Source organism: Bidens hawaiensis, unplaced genomic scaffold (assembly GCF_021521415.1).
Source record: "Bidens hawaiensis isolate Kalapana, Puna unplaced genomic scaffold, B.hawaiensis_p1.1 tig00015047_1, whole genome shotgun sequence".
In the NCBI taxonomy this organism is placed as follows: Eukaryota; Viridiplantae; Streptophyta; class Magnoliopsida; order Asterales; family Asteraceae; genus Bidens; species Bidens hawaiensis.
The window spans coordinates 546,486-568,768 of NW_027492334.1; the positions used below are offsets into that span (position 1 = coordinate 546,486).

Sequence of the window (22,283 nt, forward strand, 5' to 3'; positions counted from 1 at the left end):
CCGTACATACCGGTGCCATTAGTCGAGCCTCCACCATTGATTGCCCCGGAGGTGCACGTCGACGACAACCACGAAGAGCAATCGGGGGACGAGGACAGAGGGGATGGGGTGGATGACGCGGCGGATGGAACGGAGCAGGTTCAGGTTACTTTTATAACTCGTTTACATTTATTTGTTTATGTCTAAATATTAAAATTTAATTCTCACTTTAATGTCAGCCACGGGTGCCGCAGCACGCACCGCGCACGTATCGCGCTGTGCGTTTAGACCATGCCACTGATGCACGCTTACGGAGAGTCGAGGCCGCGGTGCTACGGATGCAACGTCAAATGGATTGGATGATGGAGAGGGAGGCCAGCCGACAGCGCGGTGAGGATTATACATTACCTCCCCCACACTTTGATCACGAGGCTAGCACATCAAGGGCCGGCGCCGGCGCCTCAACCGACGGAGACGAAGACGGGGACACGGTAGTGTAAATATTGGTTTACACTACTTTTTAATATTATATCAAACTTTAATATTTTGTATGTTATGAAGTTTTTATGAACTCGTTATGAACTTTACAAGTTCAAATTTTGTATGAACGGGAACTTGTTATGAACTTTTATATTTTGTATCACATGGTTTTATGTTTTTTATGCTTTCTAATATTGAAAGGTAAATCCAACCAAGTAGATAAACCATGATCATAATATTAGTTTAACTACATAAACAAAAAAGAAAACGAGGAGAGCTTTGATTCCAAAACACCAAAAATCAAAGCAAAATGAAGATGTTTATTTCATTTAATATTTTTTAAACAAATAGCCAACACCTCATATTATATTCCTCAAGTCACTTATTTTATATATATTTAAATTATATATCATTTTTTATCATAATAATCATAATCATATAATTAAAACAAATTTATATTTAAATCAAATTCTTATAATTATCAACTTAGGTTAATATCACTAATATTAATATTAATGATAATAATATGTTGATTTGAAATGGTGAGATGATAGTTAATTTGATTGATTGACCACATCGTCGTACCCCGTCGCTTTTACTCCTTAACGTCGCGTCTTGTGCGGTTTTCTAACCACACCGGCGGTGTGGTTAGAATTGCCCTTAGTTAAACGGTATTCGAACACCACACCGCAAAGCAAAGCGAGTATAGTAACACTAGGCGGCTATATAAATATAAATAAAAGCATACATCAATCACATCGTACGCCGATAAACTCAAGTTGCAAGCCCTAACACATAATAATCACAGAGATCTGAAAGATGACGGATTACGAAGAAGAAAGATACGAAGGCAACGGCGAAGATGTTCAACCCTTTGCCGGCGGCGGAGGCTCACCGCCTCAGCCTGCAGCTAACAACCACGGCGAAGAGCTCACTGATTCTAAGTCACAGGTTTTTATTTAATATTATTAACCTTTGGTTTTTTCAGCAGATCGAGAATTAATTTAGGGCAATTTGCATAAGTTGGTTTCTGATGTTTGTGAGATTGTAATTAGGGTTGTATTGTATTTTAGCTAATGCTTTTGAAAGTTGACTTGCTTAAAGTCAAAGGTGTTTACTATTGCTTGAATGACATGGTGGTGCATCTTCGAACAGCTTATCTTCATGGAGTAAAAGACATGCTCTTTTCTTTGGTTTTGTTTTTGTATATTTTCTTCACTCAAAATAACATGTGTTGATTTTTCTAAACCAAGCAAAGCCGAAACTTTACTTGAAATAGATAAAATACACGTCAGTCCAATGTTCAATCTTTTTCTGGTCATTAAGACAGTATAATCTGTATTCTTACATGAAAAAGTTTCTTAATATTTAAGTATTAAGTATCAATATGGCAAGCTTATGGACAAGCTTGAATACATATCATGATAGAACTTGCAAATAGTTTTTAGAAGTGACATGGGTTAAAGTGTTTTCAAAATTTGCTTCAAAGCACTCGGTTTTAACGCAACTACTCTTAGTAGTAGGATTGTTTTGCAGATTAGAGGTTTGCAGCATGTTTTTGGCATGCCTTTTTTTTTTTGATCTTATGTGGGAATACTTACATAATACATATATGTGTATATTGCTGTTTTCAGCGTGGTTCTCTTGACTATGAAAGAGAGTCCTCGAAAAGCAGGTCAAAGGACAGGGAGAGAGGGCGGGATAAGGACCGTGATAGGGACAGAGACAGAGACAGGGAAAAAAGCCGAGATAGGGACAGGGAAAGGGAAAAAAGCAGAGACCGGGACAGAGATCGTGATCGGCATAGGGACCGATACAGGGAACGGAGTGAGAGACGGGAACGGGACAGAGGTAGAGACGATGATGACTACCATAGGAGTCGAGATTATGATAGGTAATACGGTTGAGTTCTTCCTATGGCTTGGTTTGCTAGATAATAGATTTTCCAGGATACCTTCTTCAGTACTTTATTCAACACTATAACGTATATGGACTAAAATTTGTTCCAACACTGTGTTTGTCTACAGGCGTAGAGATTATGACAGAGATAGAGATGATAGGCGTAGTAGACGTCGGTCTCGTTCTCGCTCAAGAGGCAAATCTGAACATAGATCAAGGTCACGGTCTCGTTCACGCTCCAAAAGGTAATTGTTAGGCGTTCCCTTAATCTTGTTGCCAGGAGTACCTCTTTTTCTTAAATATAGAAAATCCTTGTGGATTTGGGGTCGTTTTTCATCCGTTAGGTTTTCAAAACAAACAAACAAATTTTATCCAGTAAATTACTAGTCATAGTAGAAACTAGTGATATGAACTGGGGAGGTCGCGATGAGGGCAAAACTTTCATCTTTAGGTGTTCATATTACTTGATATGTGAATGTCATGTTACTTCATTGTCCAGGAATATTACTTCATAAATAGAAGTGTGGAAGATTAAGATTTTCAAATTGTTTTTTTTATTGTTAACATCTATTTTGGGACTCTTTTATTTTTAGTTTTAAGAATTGCACTGTGTATATTTTGAAGTGCTTGTAAATAGTAATATTTCATGAGAAGCCATTTTACAATCCATGTTCTTTTTGTGGCATTAACTTTACCTTTGAAAAAGCCTCCATCGACTTAATGCGATTTTTGAGTTTTATCTTTATAAACTTTTAAAAAGATTTATAAAATAGATGTTACTTATAATCTGGGGTCATTGAGGAACAAGCTAAATGGTTCTTGTTCAATATCTTGCTAGTTACTGGATATGGAACTTGTGGACCACCTTTTCTAATTGCTAAAATTAGCTGGACATATTCACTTATAGTCATAGTAGCATGCACATATTTATGCTTAAGAAGTTTATACTTACCCTTTGTGTTCACAGCAGCAAAAGAGTTAGTGGTTTTGACATGGCCCCTCCAGCCTCTGCACTCTTGGCTGGTGCTGCTGCCGTTACTCCAGGTACATATCCCGCCATTTGTAACCGATTTAATTATCGTGATAACTTTCATTTCTCTTTGATATAGAGTGGAAAAGTCTTACTAAAATGCATGGTATTATGTTGGTAAGCAAGTTAGTGTCGTAATATTCATCACTAAAAATGGGTGTTTTAGAATTCTTTATGTTTTACATCGTGACATAATTCTGATCTGAGAGGGTTTTTGTTTTGTCTTGTGTTTGGTGTTTTTGTTTGTTTTATGTTTTTGTTGGGCTACTAGCCCCACTGTGCTGAGAATGGGTGTGAGCCGACTTCTGTAGCTTATTTGTACAACGAGGAATCAGTGCAATGGTATGATAGGTTTACAGATTTTTTATCTGCTGCATGAATGTTGATTTAAAATAAAATTCCATTATCGATACAAGGTTCTAGAAATTTCCTTAAACTTCTGGATTTTCAAACCGTGGTGGTTCTTAGATGTTACTCATTATTACATAGTTAAGCGTTTTCAAAACTTTTATACTTCTTTAGAGATGTAATTTTGTAAGCTTTACAGGTCAGGTCCCTGGGGCCACACCAGCCGTTCCTGGAATGTTCTCGAACATGTTTCCTTTAGCATCTGGCCAGGTAATATATGAAGTTATTGACCTATGTGATATGATTGATATATGTATCTTAGTTTTGATTACATTTTCCATCCTTGTGTTATTTGCAGTTTGGAGCTCTTCCTGTTATGCCAGTTCAAGCAATGACTCAGCAGGTTGTATAATATAGTCGTTTTCACATTTTTGTTTCTTTATTTGTTTCAAGTATGGAATTCTAACAAATGCTGCAATACAGGCTACTAGACATGCAAGGCGTGTTTATGTTGGTGGTCTTTCTCCAATTGCCAATGAACAGGTCTTTTTTAATCCTGATTTCTCAAGTAAATTTGACATTTGACATATGTTTCTGATTATTTTATTGTTTACAGACTGTGGCAACCTTTTTTAGTCATGTAATGGCTGCCATTGGTGGTAATACTGCTGGTCCAGGTTAGTACATTACATCTTGGTTTTGGGTTTTAACAAATCATTAACTCTTTTAACTTAACAATTGCATATGATCTCAGGTGATGCTGTTGTGAATGTTTACATCAATCATGAAAAGAAGTTTGCTTTTGTTGAGATGAGATCTGTTGAGGAAGCCAGTAATGCAATGTCTTTGGATGGCATTATATTTGAGGTAATTATAACTATGGTTTTCTAGATATTAATAATCCTTTTATTTTGATTAAACGTATGTTATAAAAATGTAAATTTTCAGGGAGCACCTGTGAAGGTCAGAAGACCTAGTGATTACAATCCATCATTAGCCGCTGCCCTTGGTCCAAGTCAACCTAACCCCAACCTGAACCTAGCTGCTGTTGGGCTAACACCTGGTTCAGCCGGTGGGCTTGAGGGTCCTGACCGCATATTTGTGGGTGGGCTTCCATACTATTTCACAGAGGCTCAGGTCAGGGAGCTACTTGAGTCTTTTGGAGCTCTTGAGGGTTTTGATCTCGTGAAAGACAGAGAAACCGGCAACTCAAAAGGATATGCATTCTGTGTGTATCAAGATTTATCTGTCACAGATATTGCGTGCGCGGCTCTAAATGGTATTAAAATGGGTGACAAAACCCTTACGGTTAGACGGGCTAACCAAGGTCAGATTCAACCAAATCCGGGACAAGAAAGCGTACTTTTACACGCACAACAACAAATCGCAATGCAGGTAAGAAGTACTTTGTTTTGAGTCGCACAAATTCGCATACTTCTTTTCAATTTTCTTTTAAGTCTAATTAATATTATTGCGTTTGCAGAGAATGATGTTGCAGCCCGGGGCAATTGGTATTGGCACACCTCCCACGAAAGTTTTATCTTTGACACAAGTGGTGACCGAAGAGGAGCTCATAAACGATGAGGATTATGAAGACATATTGGAAGACATGAAAGTTGAATGTGGAAAATTTGGTAAGATGGTATTTGTATATTGACTTTTTTCAATTTGGAAAGTAAGTTTTCAGTCTATTGATTGTAGTTGTTTTTGTATCTTTCTGTTTTACAGCCTTGTGCTATAAAGAATCATCTCTAACATTCAGACAGAAGCCCCTCTTATCACCTCTTTATGTCTATATCTGATATGCATCATTAATTTATTATCTTTAATTTTAAACTGATTTTGCAGGTAGTTTAGTCAACGTGGTCATCCCACGTCCAAATCCTAACGGTCAACCAGTCGCAGGGGTTGGAAAGGTTAGTTCACACTCGTTTAAGATCTGAGCTTACTGTCTAAAGAGCTTGTTTGTTATCTATTTGTCCCCCCCCCTCTCTCTCCCACACACACAAACAAGCCTAGTCAAACCTAACATTTGAAACTTTGGCTTGTTTACAACTTTATCGAAAACAAACTCAAACTCGCAAGTAGTGGTTTTCACGGTCGGTTATTTTTTTCTTTCTATTTGTGCAGGTTTTCTTGGAGTATGCAGATACAGAAAGTTCAACAAAAGCTCGGGCGGGGTTAAACGGGAGGAAGTTTGGTGGGAATCAAGTCGTGGCGATCTTCTACCCAGAGAATAAGTTTAATGAAGGCGAATACGATGGATAGTTCTATAACCGCTATTTATTGTAGCTTCTGCCTGGAAACTGTTTTAAGATTACTACTAGTTTATCCTTGGCTTTTATAATATTTTGTTTGTTTTTGTTTATCATAAGATTTTGATAAATGCAAATGTAGGGTACTTAACTGAATCAGTGTTTATTTTCTTTTGTCATGAGCTGTATGAAACGAACAAATTGTGAGCAAACAAATATTGTTATTTTCATTTAGAGTTGCTAAAGCTCATGTTTTGACGTTAAGGCATATCTTTTTCTTTAAGAAACACAGAAGCTACGAAATGCAAGCTGTTATTATTTTTTTAAGTTGCAACTAATATCTTGGTACAAGGTTATTAGACACTGGAAGTGTAATTTCTAACCCGTTAACCTAACTAAAACATAACCAAAACCGGAAGTGCTCATAAACCGGAATGATAAACTTGTTACAACCTGATATTAAGCGTAAGTTTGGGACCGGTTTGGTATTTTCGAACATGAAACAATTAGAAGCCTGTTGCTTTTAATGATGTTAACGTTAGTAATGATATTTTGGCCGTTTTCCAATGGCTATATTGCCTTTGGAAACTGGTTTGTGATAATTTTAACCCTATACGGACCTGTAGGTTAGTATAAGTATAAATAGGTATTAGATGTTAGTCTTTGATCATACAACTTCTCCAGCTTTCAAAAACGCGAAACTGCTCAAAAACAAAATCTCAATCTTCAAGCTAATGACAAATGAAACAAACATGGTGTTGATACAAGAAACAAAGAGAAACTCTAAACGCAGTGAAAACATAATTAAGTATCGTTTCTACATTTGGTGTAAGAATGAAAGATATGGTTAAGGGATCGGAGATAATTTCTTGTCAAAAGTGAAATATCTATATGAATGAACAATTAAAGGCTTTACAAGGAAAGAAAAGTTTTTATTTCTTCATCATATCTTACATGGAAAGAAAAATTACACATGTTAAATAAAAAACAACACACTTTTATTTGTTATTTGTTGGTACAAATCTTTTTTTTCCCCTAAAGACTCTCCAAAGTTGTTGATGCTTTCTTCGTGTGCCTTCTTTTAGGGGGGTGGGGATGGTTCGTGATGAGACTCCCATCACGAGTGATGGAGGGTGGAACACCGCCGCCACCCCTTTCATCACGAGTGATGGATGATTCAACGTGATGGTGATCACGGAATATATAAAAACATGATGGATGTTCTCTCTCTCTCTCTCTCTATATATATATATACCCTTAAATATAATTATTTCACTCACACAAAAACCTATTTCTATACATATATCTATATGAATGCTTTTATTTCTTCAGAATGAATGAATGAACAATTATATCTTCATTGAAGCATATCACTAGATTGTATTTTTCCATATGTCAAGTTTTTGCTTCTGTTCTTTTTCCTTGTTACATTTATGATGTTGAAGTTTTCTTTATCTTTTGCAGAGATGTAGACATCTTTTAGTCTATATAATAGGTCTTTTGCTATGTCTTATATTGCATTTTATTTTTTTTATCAATCCCTATATCAGTAAACTTTATTTTTTTTCTAAAAAATTGTTTTAAAGGATTATGTCTTAAGTCTAAACCTATGCCTTTAAATATTTAATTACTTTTTCAATCACTAGATTTATTAATATCTTCTTGTGAGTTAATACTTGTCTTTTTGACGAGAACACGCAAGACATGATTCTCCTTCATGACTTATGGCTTTACAAATTTTATATTGCGTCTGAGGGCTTGATTCTAATTCTTCCGCATCTATCATATCTGTCTTGTTTTTTAGAAATTTAATTTAACGAAGCACAGTCATCAATCGAAGCCTTTGGTGCCTGCAATTAAAAACTAATCAAAGATGAAGACGATAACAACAATGATTATGGGGTGTTTGGGTGCTTTTTAAATTTGCTTTTTGATAAATATAAGCCACTTTTGAAAATCCCATTTTGAAGCTTTTGAAGGGTTTTACCAAACACATTTCGCTTTTCAAAAAGCAAATAAACTAGTTTTAGAAGCTCGCCCAAACATCCTCTATATCACATCCAGTAATATGTCTAGACGTTTTTTACTTTATTTATCAATGTATGTCGATTCATTCTCTTTTTATTTTAAAAAGTAAGCTTTTTAAATTTTAGTAGTCAATTTAATTTAATAGAAAAACCTGGGTCTGAGTCCGAGCCGAGTTCGAGCTTTAAAAAAGAGCTCGAAACAAGCCGAGCTCTTATAAGTTAAAACAAGCAGAGCTCGGACTCGCCCGTCCTGTTTAATAAACGTTTGTTAATTCCATCCCTGTTGACATTTAAAAAAACAAACCCGCGAAACTCTCATTGTCTGTTACAACTATCTTCTTGTTTTTTAGAAGGCGGTTTCCATAATCTGTTTATCTAACAAATCCACACTCTTTTCTTCTTCATTACGAACATCACATCTACAACTGCTTCAAAATCTCATTCACTATCAACATCGTTAATCATCACGTTCAATTCACCATCTAACATCAGGTTCAATTCCTTCATCCTCAACTTACACTTGTTATGCATATTAATTTATCATATGTTTGAATGTTTGATAATGCGATTGCTATTCGGTTCGATAAAAACGTTTATCCAATATCGATTGATGATGCGATTACTATGCTGCTGTTTTAGTTATATTGAATCAATCTATTGTATTGTATTGCATCGTTTCTAGTTAGTTATTAGCTTTTTTAATTATCTATTGTTACTTTTGTTTCTTAGGGTTTGTTTACTGATTGAATAGGATAAATGTTGTTAATAATATAGATTATAATTCAATAGATAGTTAGTTATTTAATTGATTAAAAACAATAAGACCGTGAATCAACATCTAATCTTGCTGCTACTTCTCTCTGTTTTTTGGTGTTGAATGCTCATAAATTTTGATTTATTGTTTGAATATATGTTAAGAGTTAATCATAATTGTGGTTCACATGTGAAGTACTCGGTGTTGATCGTGATTTGAGTCATAGTTAGAATTTTATTTGGTTCACTTCTTTGTAATCGTTTAGGAAGATAATATATAAATACGAAACTATTCAATTGATAAGTTTTTTTTTATTGATTAAAGTAAAAACAATAAAAGTGTGTATCAACATCTAATCGATTGCTGCTACTTCCATCTGTTACGTTTTGTTGAATGTTCATAAATTTTGATTTATTGTTTGAATATATATTAGAATTAATCTTAATTGTGATATTTATCTAGCAGGTTAAATATCCATAGCTGTTAGGAGTTAGAAATTAGAGTCATAGAAGGTTTAGTTATGTCTAGTATAAATAAGGGTTAGTATATATATTGTTGCTAACATAATATTATTGTATTTGCAGAGACTGATGTTGCTACCCGGGGCGCTTGAGGGTCCTGACCTCATATATGTGGGTGGGCTTCCGTGTTATTTCACAGAGGCTCAGGTTAGGGAGCTACTGGAGTCTTTTGGGGCCGTTAGGGATTTTTCTCTTGTGAAAGATGGAGAAACTGGCAACTCAAATGGATATGGGCTTTGTGTATATCAAGATTCATTTGTCACAGATATTGCGTGTGCAGCTCTCAATGGTTTGAAAATGGGTGACAAAACGCTGATCGTTAGACGGGCTAACCAAGGTCAAATTCATCCGAACCCTCAACAACAATTTACATTTCCTCAGTTTGGAGCTTTTCCTTTAATGCCAGTTCAAGCAAGGGTTCATCAGCAGGTCGTATAATATAGTTATTTTCATTTCTTTTTGTTTTTTTATTTGTTTCATGTATGGAATTCTTACAAATGCTGCAATTCAGGCTACTAGACATGCAAGACGGGTTTACGTTGGTGGTCTTCCACCAAGTGCCAATGAACAGGTTTCTTTTAATCCTTCATGTTCTATGACATTATATGTAAATTTCACAAGTAAATTTGACTTTTAACATATGTTTTTGATTATTATATTGTTTGCAGAATCTGGCAACCTTTTTTAGTCATGCAATGGCTGCCATTGGTGGCAATGCTGCCGGTCCAGGTTAGTACATTACATCTTGGTATTAAGTTTTAACAAATCATCAACTCTTTTAACTTAACATTTGAATATGATCTCAGGTGATGCTGTTGTGACATGCTGCTGTGACCTTTTTATTAATATTATTATAATTAGTAGTAGTTTTTTATATAACTGTTAAACTTTGATTTCCTTTTTTTGCTTCATACACATGTTCTTAGAGCCGAGGGTCTCTCTCGAAGCCACCTCTTTATTCCTTTGGATAGAGGTACGGTGTGCCTACATCCCACCCTCCCCAGACCCTACCTATAGCTCTGCTGTCGGTGGGATTTTACTGGGTATGATTGATTGATTGATTGATTGATGAAAAGAAGTTTGCTTTTGTTGAGATGAGATCTGTCGAGGAGGCCAGTAATGCAATTTCATTAGACGGCATTGTGTTTGAGGTATTCATAATTTTCAATTTCTAAAATTTAATGTTCTTTTCCTTATGATCAAAACATATGTCATAAACATTTATTTTCAGGGAGTACGTGTGAAGATTAGAAGACCTAGTGATTATAACCCGTCATTAGCTGCTCCTCTTGGTCCAAGTCAACCTAACCCCAACCTGAACCTAGCTGCGGTTGGGCTACCACCACCCAGTGGGCTCGAGGGTCCTGATTGCATATTTGTGAGTGGGCTTCCATACTATTTCACTGAGGCTCAGGTTAGGGAGCTATTGGAGTCTTTTGGGCTCCTAAGTATTTTTGATTTGGTGATAGATAGGGAAACTGGCTACTCAAAAGGTTACGCGTTCTGTGTATATCAAAATTTATATGTCACAGATATTGCGTGTTGGGCTCTTGATGGTGTTAAACTAGGTGATAAAACCCTTACGGTTAGAAGGGCTAGCCATGGTCAAATCCACATGAATCCTGAACAGGAAAATGCATTCTTACTTGCCCAACAACAAATGGCATTGCAGGTATCAAAACGGGTCGAGTTGGCCCACATACTTTTTGTTTCCATTTAATTTGCTTAAGTAGCAATACAGTTAATAATATATTATTATTGCATTTGCAGGGACTGACGTTGGAACCCGTGGCGACTGGCACACCTCTCACCAAGGTTTTATCTTTGACGCAAATGGTAACCGAAGAGGAGCTCATAGACGATGTAGAATATGAAGACATATTGGAAGACATAAAAATAGAATGTGGAAAATTTGGTAAGATGGAATTTGCATCTGGACTTGTTTTTTTTATAATAATAAACTTGCTAGTAATTTTTCAGTCTATGCATTTTGTAATATATTCTCTAATTTTAAACTACTGTTGCAGGTAGTTTAGTCAGCGTGGTCATCCCACGCCCAAATCCTAACAGTGGTCTAGTAACAGGGGTTGGAAAGGTTAGTTCACTCTCATTTTTTCTATAATGTAATTACCAAAAAAACTAGGTGGTGTAAACGTGCTGAGCCCAATCTCCTGTTAATTTAGACTAGGGGGTGGGAACGAACTGAGCCAAGTCTGAGCTTGCCTCGGAAATGCATGAGAGCTTAAGTTCGTCCCATGTTAGCTCTGTTTCTAAAGCTCAATTTGTGTATGTGTGTGTGTGCATGTGTTTGTATATTTCTAAATGTAGTTTTATGTAAAACATAACATATTTTAGGGCAAATACCATTAGAAAACAACACCGTTTCTATTTTTTCGCATCAAAGCCACTCAACAATTATTTACAAATTAATGTCTCTCTGCATGTTAAATCTGGACATAATTGTGAATTTTAGAAAACAATTTGAAACCGGTACATCCATTTTTTTTTAAAACTAGGACCAAATAAAGATAAGCTGACTAAGAAAAAAGATAGACACATTCGCAAAAACAACCGGATGTATCGGATCCAAGTTGGTTTAGAAAACTTCGCACAATTTTTGTTCAAATGTAACAAAAATGTTGAAAGGGACTTTTATAAATAATAAAATATGAATGTTGATTTTTATGCCCTATATTTTATTTCTTATTTTTATCATATTATGAACACAATCACATATATGACACTCAGGCTCGGTTTAGTTTAACTCGTTTACACCCCCTATCATAATATTGTAAACAAGCTCATAGCTAACATTTTACTCTGTCTATGCAGGTTTTCTTGGAGTATGCAGATACAGTAAGTTCAAGAAAAGCGTGGGCGGGGTTAAACGGGAGGAGGTTTGGTGGGAACCAAGTGGTGGTAAGCTTCTACCCGGAGAATAAGTTCAGCAAGGGCGAGTATGATGGTTAGTTCTATAACCGTTTTTTCTTGTAACCTTTACTTGCAGACTGTTTTAAGATTTTTTACTACTTTGTCGTTGCTTTTTCAAAATTCAGATATTATGTTTTGTTATGTTTTTTCTTTCCAGGATGTTGATAAATGCATAATGTATGGAACTTAAACTAGCTATTGTTTATCTTTTTTTGTCATGAGCTTTGTGAAACAAATTAACAAATTGTGAGCACACGAACATTATCATTTTCATCAATTCCTAATACGACGTTGAAATCACATTTATTTTTTCAAAAAAGGAAGGAAAAAAAGTGATATAAATGCAAGCTTTTATACACATATATATATTTTTAAATTTAAATTGTAACTAAATTCTTCGAAAATATCTTTAGAAAGTGGGATCACTTTATCTTTATAGAGTTCTATTGTAGTGTTCAAAAAGACTTGAAAGAAAACAAAAAACTAAAAGCAAAAAAAAATGACAAAAAGTTTTATCAACCACTATTTCACAAAATGTAATCATATATATTTTGGTAGGGTGTAAAATGTCCAAACAATACGAATCTAAAATGAAAGCTAGGGTTTGGGTTAGTTATGGGTTAAATCATTAACACCTAAGCGGATTGTATATGAGTTAATTAGGGCATTAAATAAACTTGTAACCTTAAAACATTATAGTAACATAAAGAATAACAAATCATGTTAGAACAAAAATTGGTTCGTGTTTCTAACCAACCTTGAATCACGACTATATAAGACCTCTACTCCCAAACCACAAGTCCACAACTCCCCAGTTATATATCATTCTGGCACCAAACATGTTTTTCCTCTCTAGCGTTTTTGATGGGTAGGGTCCACTTCAAACTCACTAATCACACATTTACTCAATTATTATTTATTTTTTCTTCTTTTTATTTAATATTAGTTAAACTAAGTTAACCACAACGCACTAGTTAAGGATGAACTAGTTAAAACTCCACTAGCCATTTAAAAGTGACGTGACACTTTCAACTAGCATTTGCTAGTTAAACCACAACATACAACATTATTCGATCCTTTGTTTTCTTAAAACAATGAATATGGTTCTAGGCTTCCAGCTTATGAATTTAATATGTAAATTGAGACGATCTATATATTTCTTAAATATGATTTGAAAGTTTATTAATATAATAATAATTTTTTGTCAATGATAAATTTATATATTATAAGCACCTGTGTTTCTCGAAAGTGTGTGATATAGAATATATGTAATGTTCAATCATGGTGCGTAAGTGATCATGCTTTTGAATAACTAGTTGAGACCGAACACGCAAGTGTATTGGTAAAGTTTAGATTTGGAGGCTCTAAAATGAATGTATTATAGATAACCTTTAAAATAAATGCTACACATAGTTTGGTATCAAAATTTAATTACTACTTGCAATAAAATATCTAACACACATCCTAAATTAATTTTTGAATTAACTTTTAGAATATCTAACACACATCCTAAATTATTTTTTGAATATACAACAATTTAACTTATATTTGAGTTACTTGACATTATTATAAAAAAAAGTCCGTTCAAGTTTATTAATAAAGCATACGTAAGATATAGCGAAATTAAAATCTCAATTGTAATTTTAATGATTATCTAGTAAAAAAGATATTTAATGTGTCTGTTTTTTTAATAACTTGTAAGAAGTAAAGTTATATATAGCTTGGGGCTAAAACTTTTGTTAAGGGACAAATCAACTACACATTTGCGCAGACGTCTATGATGTAAACGAGCCGAGTCTTAAGTGAGCTACTAGAAATAGTTTGCTAATAAATTGAAATGAAAATTGAGTGAAAATTTATTAACATTTCGAGAGCTTGATCCTTGGACTATGTATCTTATATAAATCCACTAGTAAATTGTAATAGTAATAGTTCTACTAGATTTTAATTGGTAAAAAATAAAGTTAGCTTTATAAAAAAATTAAAATAACATTTCTTTATTTAGATTTGTGCATTATTGTATTTGTATATTATAACACAATAAACTTTATTTACTTGGCGGTGACGGAAGAATATATTCGTCCTTCCAACTTTTATAAACTTGTGGACTACTTTTGTTCTCTCTTTTTTCTTCTTTTCTTTAGGCACACAAAGGCGACTTATGGGTCCCCATGTTTGTTAACTGTCGATATTTCATTTTGTTGGCCACACTAAATTAAATTTGGTATAAACAATGATTATTAGTCGGTCTTGGTATGTTAGGACTTTGATCATACAATATATCGAATAATAACCAATTAATTTGGATTTCATATCAAAATTTGATAACCCGAATTCTAATTTGGTTCTAAAATTAAAATATGTCTTTGAGTATAGATATTTAATTCGATCACTTCATTAATGGACAATAAGATCTTTTTCTCTATTTAAAAAACTTGATTAATCGATGTCACATGATCAGTGTCATATTATAATTACATGTAAAAGAACAAGCATATCTACAAAACGAGCATGTTAAAGGTATAGGCATCAAAATTAGGGGCCCCTACCCATTTACGCTTGTAAGAAAGTAGAAACCAATGGGATGAGGTCCACCCTAAATCAACCAATCACACTTTTTTTAATATAAGTGTCACAATTCACACCATTTTTTTTAATTTCTTTACTAATGTCATGTTACATCAATAACGTCAATGTAGGCAGACCTTCTAGCGATTAACATACGCCTAAAAATGTTGTAACATACGTCTCTTTATTGTCTTTTCTACCCAATAGCTTATATTAACAGCAAACTCAAGTATATATTACTCTAAACGAATATTTATCCCTCTGTAAATTTTGATCACACGGTTTCGACTTTTGAATATACATTAGAAATTATTCAGATCACTGCGTTTTCAAAACTTTATCCAGATTGTTTTAACAGATTATAATTTAACGTTAATATTGTATTAACTATCTTAGTAATAACTACAAAGAAAAGTTATATCCAAATATATTAATAGCTTATAATAAAACAAAAGAGGCATTAACATAAATAACTTTGAAGTATATAAAACTGTAAACATCGTATACACGTTTATGCATATTGTTGGAAACATATTACATCAGTTTTACCACCTTCATGTACGAATTTACTAAAAGTAAACGTTAAATGCCATACTTTCCCGCCACAACGCATGATAACTTTTAAACACGTAATGCATTTGATTCAACCAGCTCCACCACAAGCATGGGTAAAAATACTTTGTTAAAGATAATAAGTAAAAAACTTACAACTTTTATAAAGTTCTTCAAGCAGAAGCTCTCCATGCAAGTGATTGCATGAATTAGTTACTAGTGTAACTCCTCTCCTCAGCTGTCTTGTCCACTCAAATATGTTTCATGCTTATCTCAATCCATGGCCATTGGAGCCACAACATAACCGTCCCCACCACCCTCACTTTAAAATCATTCAAAAGTCTGCAATCATCTCCATACCCACCCTAATAACATAACAATATTATTATTATTATTATTATCAACCTTCAATACTAATGAAACTGCCCCAAAACAGCCTCTCTTCAACCGGTACTGAACCCAAATCAGTCCTTGATATTCGCCGCAGTCCGCCCAGTCCCATAACCGATTTATCGTCATCAAAACTGCCGGTGGAGAATTTAAAGTTTGAAGATGGAGTGATGAATCAGGGTGAAGAATGGGATTCTGATTCTCTAATGAGAGAATTAGGGCTTTACGATGATTCCAACAAATCTTCTCTTGATAATTTACCCCAACTTCCTTTTTTTTATTCCGATTTCGAAACCCTTAATTCAAATCCCAACCAAAATATATTTGACTTGATCAACATGAATGAAGACGAGTCTGATTTTAGGGACGACCTGACTCGGCTAGCCGAGTGCTTCGAAACGCAGTCGTTTCAGCTCGCGCAAGTTATACTCGCGCGGCTCAATCAACGACTGCCTTCACCTAACGGAAAACCGCTCCAGCGAGCCGCGTTTTATTTCAAAGAAGCGCTTCAGGAGCGGTTCAACGGCTCGACTCGAAGCTATAAGACTTGTACGTCGTATGAAATTGTACAGACGATTAAAGCGTACCGGACGTTCTCCACCGTCTCTCCGATTCCTATGTTTTCTAGCTTCACCGCTAATCAAGCGATCCTTGATGCCGTGGACGGTGCGATGATCGTCCACGTCGTTGATTTTGACGTCGGTCTAGGCGGTCAATGGGCGTCGTTCATGAAAGCGGTTGCGGAGAAGGCGGAGGCTCAGAAGATTACCTCGCCCGCGGTGAGAATCACCGCGGTAGTACCGGAAGCGTATGAACTGGAATCCAGATTGATCCGAGACAATCTGTACCAATTCGCTAGCGAATTGAAGTTACGCTTCACTATCGAGTTCGTGTCAATTCGTGAATTCGAATTCGCTTCGTTTAACACTATCAAGTTAATGAGCGGAGAGAAAACTGCTGTACTTCTTTCGCCTTCGGTTTTCAGACGAATCGGTTCAGGTTTTGTTAACGACATTTATCGAATATCGCCTAACATTGTAGTATACATCGATGGAGAGTTGAACGGATGCGGAGCGTCGTTTTTTAGTAAAAAGGTGATCGACGGTTTGGAATTGTACACGACGATACTGGAGTCGTTAGAGGCGGCTAACATTGGTGGTGGCGGTGGTGGAGGTGATTGGATCAGGAGTATTGAGATGTTCGTGTTGCTGCCGAAGATAATGGCGATGGTGGAGGGCGGTGGGCGGCGTGTGAGTCCGTGGCGGGAGGCGTTCGGTAGGGCGGGGCTGCGGCCGGTGGGGATGAGTCAGTTTGCTGACTTTCAGGCGGAGTGTTTGGTCCGGCGAGTACAGGTCAGGGGGTTTCATGTTGTGAAGCAACATGCAGAGATGATGCTTTGTTGGCATGATAGGCCAATTGTTGCCACGTCAGTCTGGAGTTTTTAACTAATTGGTAATTAGTATAGTTGTACTTTCATGTAGGTAATACACTTATTCATGTCATTTTGTTTTAGGGGTTTCAGGGGGTTGGAATAATGCTTGCCACTTTTGGATGAGTAATCATGTTAAAATAGCTAATGACTATCGATTTAGAACTCTGTTTAAGAAAACGTTTATGCACGTTTGGTTCATAAAATTTGTTACAGTGAAGATTACCTCTTTTTTCCTCATGTTACTGTCATTACCACCGCAAAAAACATTTTCAATAATGTAACAATTAAGATTCTAAACATAAATGTCAATCTTCGGAACACTACATAAGATAGTTGAAAGCTTGAAACCTATGGATCCGTCAAACGTTCTCTCCCTTGATTTCTTCTTTAACAATGTGCACCTTTCTTTTACTACGTCTTGTGCTAGATATAAATTTGTTCAGGACCTTTACGATTAATTTCAACACTTGCAAGCGTTCCTTAATTCTTTTAATGACTTAATTGTGCGGTTACTTTAATTATCTGTTTTTTTATTCCAGTTTTTGGATCAGTTTAGCAAAATTGGGAAGAAGATGAATAACTGTAGGAAGTCCTTGAATCTGTTTATGATTCTGATCATCAAACATATGAAGACAAGTAATATGTTTCTAGTTTAGTTGGGGTGAAAATCAATAGATCTTCTCCATGTTGGGGCAAAAGTAAAGGAAAAGAATAGAAAGAAACATCATTGTAAGATTAACATAAAGAAGGGTTGTTGAATTTCGATTTCAATTGTCCAACGAGCGAAAATCAAAATACAGATGATTAGTTTTAAAAAAAGGTATTTGATTTAGAGGTATGATCAACTGTAAGAAGTTCCTAGAGAGAAAATAGTGTGTTAGAATCTTTGAATTACATGTAACGTACAAAAATTATGCCCTAAGTTTATCACCATTTTGATGTTTTAAACAAGTTCATTTGATCTCAAAAGGCAAAATTCAAACATGTATACAATGAAAATATAATCAATTGACACCAATTTTCAAGTTGCATTTGCGCCAGATATGCACTTTCGTTGCACACAGTATTTCTATCGAAAACTGAACTTTACGCTAGATCAATAGACCAGCATAGTGAAAAGATTCACAGGATTGCATTAGCTCCCTCATGGCATAATATACTACTTATATAAAATGGACAGAAGCGGGAAGTCTTTGCGCAAAAATTATCAGCTTTTGAATTGATTAATACAACTAGATAGTATATTAAACAGGTTAACCAAAAACAAGGTTCGTTCAATAAATGGAAACACATTCTGTTTATATAAACCCAAGTTCATTATCTGAAAATTATAGACTAAAAAAAAGCAATTAAAAGAACAAAATAGATCATTTAAGTTAGTGTAATTATTTGTTAACTATTACTAAGTCACCTGTGACAACCGGTAATTTCCCAAACCCATAAGCTAAGTAATCAACCTAATAATTAGGTGATTGTAAATATTAAGCGCGTGCATATGTTATGTGCGCCCTGCGCGAGCGCGCCATGTTAGTCAGCGCGTGCAGTTGTTATGTGCAACCTGCGCGAGCGCACCATGTTAAGAACCAGCGTGAGCATATGTTATATGCGCCATGCGTGAATGATTTGGCTTTATGTTTTCATGTAACTTAAACATTATGTTGACTATGGGTTGACCATCCCGCATGATGCTAAGGCGGGTGCATCCTACATCGTTTATGCGCGTGCGGAAGGGAACTAACCTACCCGCATGGCGGGAACGTTGAGAGCTAGTTTGTCTGAAGCTCCAAGATGGAATTGACTTCAACATGACTGATCACTATGTTGAAATACCAAGACCACCTGGAGAATCTACAAATGAAACTCAAATGTCCCTAACTGCGAGAAGGTTACGCACCTACCCGCAGCAAAGACATGTCCTATACGCAGAAAGCTATGCGCACCAAGTTATACGCGCAGAACACTTGGTCTATTCTCCAGTTAAGGAGATTACTCCCGCCCGAAAGGAAACAGTAGCGTGTTTCAGAGATTTTCCACTTTTTACTGTACACTGACAAAAGTACCTGAAAAAAAAGCACACTGTAACATGAAAAGTCAACTGTCAGCCACCCTATTCTCACCAACCCCAGATCTGCATGTTCTGTCCAAATCAAATCAAAATCTTTTATCCACCACTCCACTCTTAAGTAAATAATAATAACTTCCATACTTTATCATCATTACATTTAGATATGAAAAGATTTTAATCCCCTAAAGCAAGGGATTGTGTTCCCTTGAGTTTGCCTATAAATTTGTAGCCTAAATTATCACCCAAAACACACTTCAAAGAACTACAAACTTGCACTAATCCTTTCCCAAGCATCCGTTGTTTCCAGCTCCGATCCTGTTACTAGGTAAGCCGAGAATATAACCTTGAGACCTACTATCCAACCTTTATATTCTCCTATTTCTTGATCTTAATATATACTTGTTATTTAATCGTATTCTAGACCTTCGATTCCGAGGCCAACACCAAGAAAACCCGAATCTCGATTAATCCCTTAACAAGAACCTCAGGTGAGTCTCACAGCCCCTATTTTCACTGTTTTCACTGTTTTTAAATTGCTTTCGGGGCGAGGGGACACGTACTTAAATAATGTTTTATCATGGTATACTTACAAGCTATGCAAGCGATTATGTGTTTTAAGTTATGTTGCACGATGAGCAATGCAAACGGTTATCTAAGGTTTTCAATGTATGTGCGCTAGAACTCGAGTAAGTGATCACTTTACCATTGGAACTCTAAGGGTAGGGACTGCTGGTTTGATCCGCCCACTCGTAGGGGTCGCACCTCTTTGCATGGACGAGTGCCTGGCATGGGGCAGTACTATGGGGTTGAGCCCGCTCGTAGGGGTCGCGCCTCTTTGCATGGACGAGCGCCTTGTTTTCCGGCACAACGTCTGCGCGTAACCCGCGGGACGGTATCCTTAGCTCGTAGGGGCAATGCCTCTTTGCATAGACGAGCATAGTTTTCCAGAAACGTCTGCGCGTAACTCGCGGGACGGTTTTACGTTATTTTAGCTCGTAGTGGCTGCGCCACTTACATAGACGAGCACCGTATCCAGAATTTGTTCACGCGTAACCCGCGGAACGATTTTTACCAGAATATTGTCAGAATTGTGTTAATACGATTTTACCAAGCAGATGTTAATGATGTTGCCAGAAATGTTTCAGAATGATTTTTATCAAGTTACTAAAACTTGTGAACTCACTCAGTTTATACTGATTCAAATGTTTTTACGTGTCTTTCAGGAGATAACTAGGTAGCGCATGGAGTCACACTTAGAGCACCACACGCTGAACATCTAAAACAAGCTTTTTGGAAGATTTTGGTTTTATCCCCTCGATGCGCACGGTTACCCGCCGCGCAAGGGGATATGGCGAGGAAATCTTCAGTTTTATACTTGGATGTTTCTTTTTGTAATCTTTGAACAATGTAATGTGTTTGTAATAAACTTCTCATGCGCAATAAAAATCTTTGAATGTTTTGCAATGGCCCGTGCTTAATTATCAATCCCCACTCGTGCGCGCCCGGCTGTTTCCGCCGCTCAGGGCCGGGTGTGACAGATTGGTATCAGAGCACTGGTTATAGCGAACTAGGAAAAGAAGTTTTTAACCTAGACTATAACCTTTGGGGAATCGCATGAAATATTTTTCAAAGAATATTTTCAAAAGAAAAATCACACACGCACTTAGGAACACGGGTCACTGTCTAGAGATAAGAACATTATGTGCTCTGAGTACATGCGCTAAGTTTGTTATATTTTCTTTTTATGAAAAGAATGCCTCCAACCAGAGCCAAGGGAATTACCATGACACCCGAGGAGCTCGCAGAAATAATCGCGCAGGCGATTGCAACGCATGAGGCCAGCAAGGCCGAATCTAGTCAGGGTCGCCAAGAGAACGAGACCCCAGAACCCGAATCCGGAGCCTTGAACAAAGGATGCTCCTATAAAACATTCATGGCCTGTAGGCCTTGGCCGTTCAAAGGCACCGAAGGAGCCATTGGGCTCTACAATTGGATTGACAAGATGGAGACCGTTCTCTCCATCAGCGGATGTAGTGAAAACCAGAAGGTCCTTTACGCGACCTGCATGTTCCAAGAAGCAGCTTCGTCTTGGTGGAAGCTCCAAGTAAAGACTTTGGGGCGAGAAGTTGCTCTTCACAAGACCTGGGAAGAATTGAAAGAAATGATGATGAGAAAGTTCTGCTCTCGCGCAGAAATTCAGAGCTTGCAACAAGAATTCTGGAACCACGCCATGGTAGGAACGGATATCGATGCCTACACCAATCGTTTCAACGAGCTTTGCCAGCTGGTGCCAGACATGGCAAACACAGAAGAAAAGAAAATCGAGAGGTACATCTTTGGGTTACCCCCTGTCGTTAGAGTCCCGCTCAACGCCGCCGCACCTCCGACCTTTGACGAGGCGGTTGCGCGAGCCATCACCCTTACAAGGGATACGGTTCGTGCGGGTATGTTGACCACCCGCTTGATCGAGCAGCGAACCTCCGACTCCAAGAGGAAATGGAACTCCCACCGAGGGTCAGACTTCAAGCAACCACCGCCCAAGAAGCAGGAAAGCACAAGGGTTTACGCGATTCAAGCCGCGGAACCATCAAGGAAAGGATACAGCGGGCCTCGCCCATGGTGCAGCAAATGCAAGTATCACCACGAGGGTGAATGCGCAAAAATCGAATGCGCCAAATGTGGCAGACCAGGACACAAGGCGATGAATTGTCGCATCAGAGAAGCTGGATCGAGCGACAGCTGCTACGCATAGCGGGAAGCCTGGACACTTCAGTCGGGATTGCCCACAGAAAGGAAACCAAGCTCGCGGGAGAGCTTTTGTGATCGGCGCGGGTGAAGCAAAGGAAGAGCCGAATGTGGTAACCGGTACGTTTTTGCTTAACGGTCATTATGCATCTGTCTTATTTGATACTGGCGCTGACCTAAGTTTTATATCCCATGAGTTTAAAAACTCCCTAGGCTTAGCGACCAGTGGGCTAGACAAACCTTATACTATAGAACTAGCCAATGGTAGGCAGTTATGCGCGAATGAAAGGACTGAGCAATGTGTATT

The 22,283-nt window shown here is 36.9% G+C and overlaps 3 protein-coding genes and 1 pseudogene across 5 annotated transcripts; all 4 read left to right on the forward strand.

The window, feature by feature from the left end:
- The first annotated feature begins 1,195 nt into the window (after window positions 1–1,195).
- LOC143548317 (splicing factor U2af large subunit A-like) lies at window positions 1,196–6,229 on the forward strand. 3 transcript variants are annotated; one of them, XR_013137929.1, is made up of 13 exons: window positions 1,196–1,410; window positions 2,094–2,353; window positions 2,487–2,603; window positions 3,326–3,402; window positions 3,936–4,006; window positions 4,095–4,139; window positions 4,220–4,279; window positions 4,353–4,413; window positions 4,491–4,603; window positions 4,685–5,131; window positions 5,220–5,370; window positions 5,465–5,652; window positions 5,867–5,998. XR_013137929.1 is itself a non-coding variant. In XM_077039522.1 (13 exons), the coding sequence occupies exons 1-13, from the start codon at window positions 1,279–1,281 to the stop codon at window positions 6,002–6,004; spliced, it is 1,737 nt and encodes a 578-aa protein (XP_076895637.1). In that variant the 5' UTR covers window positions 1,196–1,278; the 3' UTR covers window positions 6,005–6,229. The 3 variants fall into 3 exon arrangements, 2 of the variants coding, with proteins under 2 accessions (XP_076895637.1, XP_076895636.1); XM_077039522.1 differs by having other exon boundaries at window positions 3,329–3,402; window positions 5,585–5,652; window positions 5,867–6,229; XM_077039521.1 differs by having other exon boundaries at window positions 5,585–5,652; window positions 5,867–6,228.
- A 2,936-nt stretch (window positions 6,230–9,165) lies between these two features.
- LOC143548303 (splicing factor U2af large subunit A-like) lies at window positions 9,166–10,108 on the forward strand. Its single transcript, XM_077039509.1, has 3 exons — window positions 9,166–9,722; window positions 9,805–9,864; window positions 9,962–10,108. The coding sequence occupies exons 1-3, from the start codon at window positions 9,363–9,365 to the stop codon at window positions 10,025–10,027; spliced, it is 486 nt and encodes a 161-aa protein (XP_076895624.1). The 5' UTR covers window positions 9,166–9,362; the 3' UTR covers window positions 10,028–10,108.
- Window positions 10,090–12,294, forward strand: LOC143548310 (splicing factor U2af large subunit B-like). The gene is made up of 6 exons (XM_077039515.1): window positions 10,090–10,110; window positions 10,370–10,444; window positions 10,525–11,001; window positions 11,064–11,208; window positions 11,321–11,388; window positions 12,126–12,294. Exons 1-6 carry the CDS (start codon window positions 10,090–10,092, stop codon window positions 12,261–12,263), a joined length of 924 nt encoding a protein of 307 aa, XP_076895630.1. The 3' UTR covers window positions 12,264–12,294.
- A 3,198-nt stretch (window positions 12,295–15,492) lies between these two features.
- Window positions 15,493–17,371, forward strand: LOC143548318 (scarecrow-like protein 15 pseudogene; annotated as a pseudogene).
- Window positions 17,372–22,283: the final 4,912 nt, after the last annotated feature.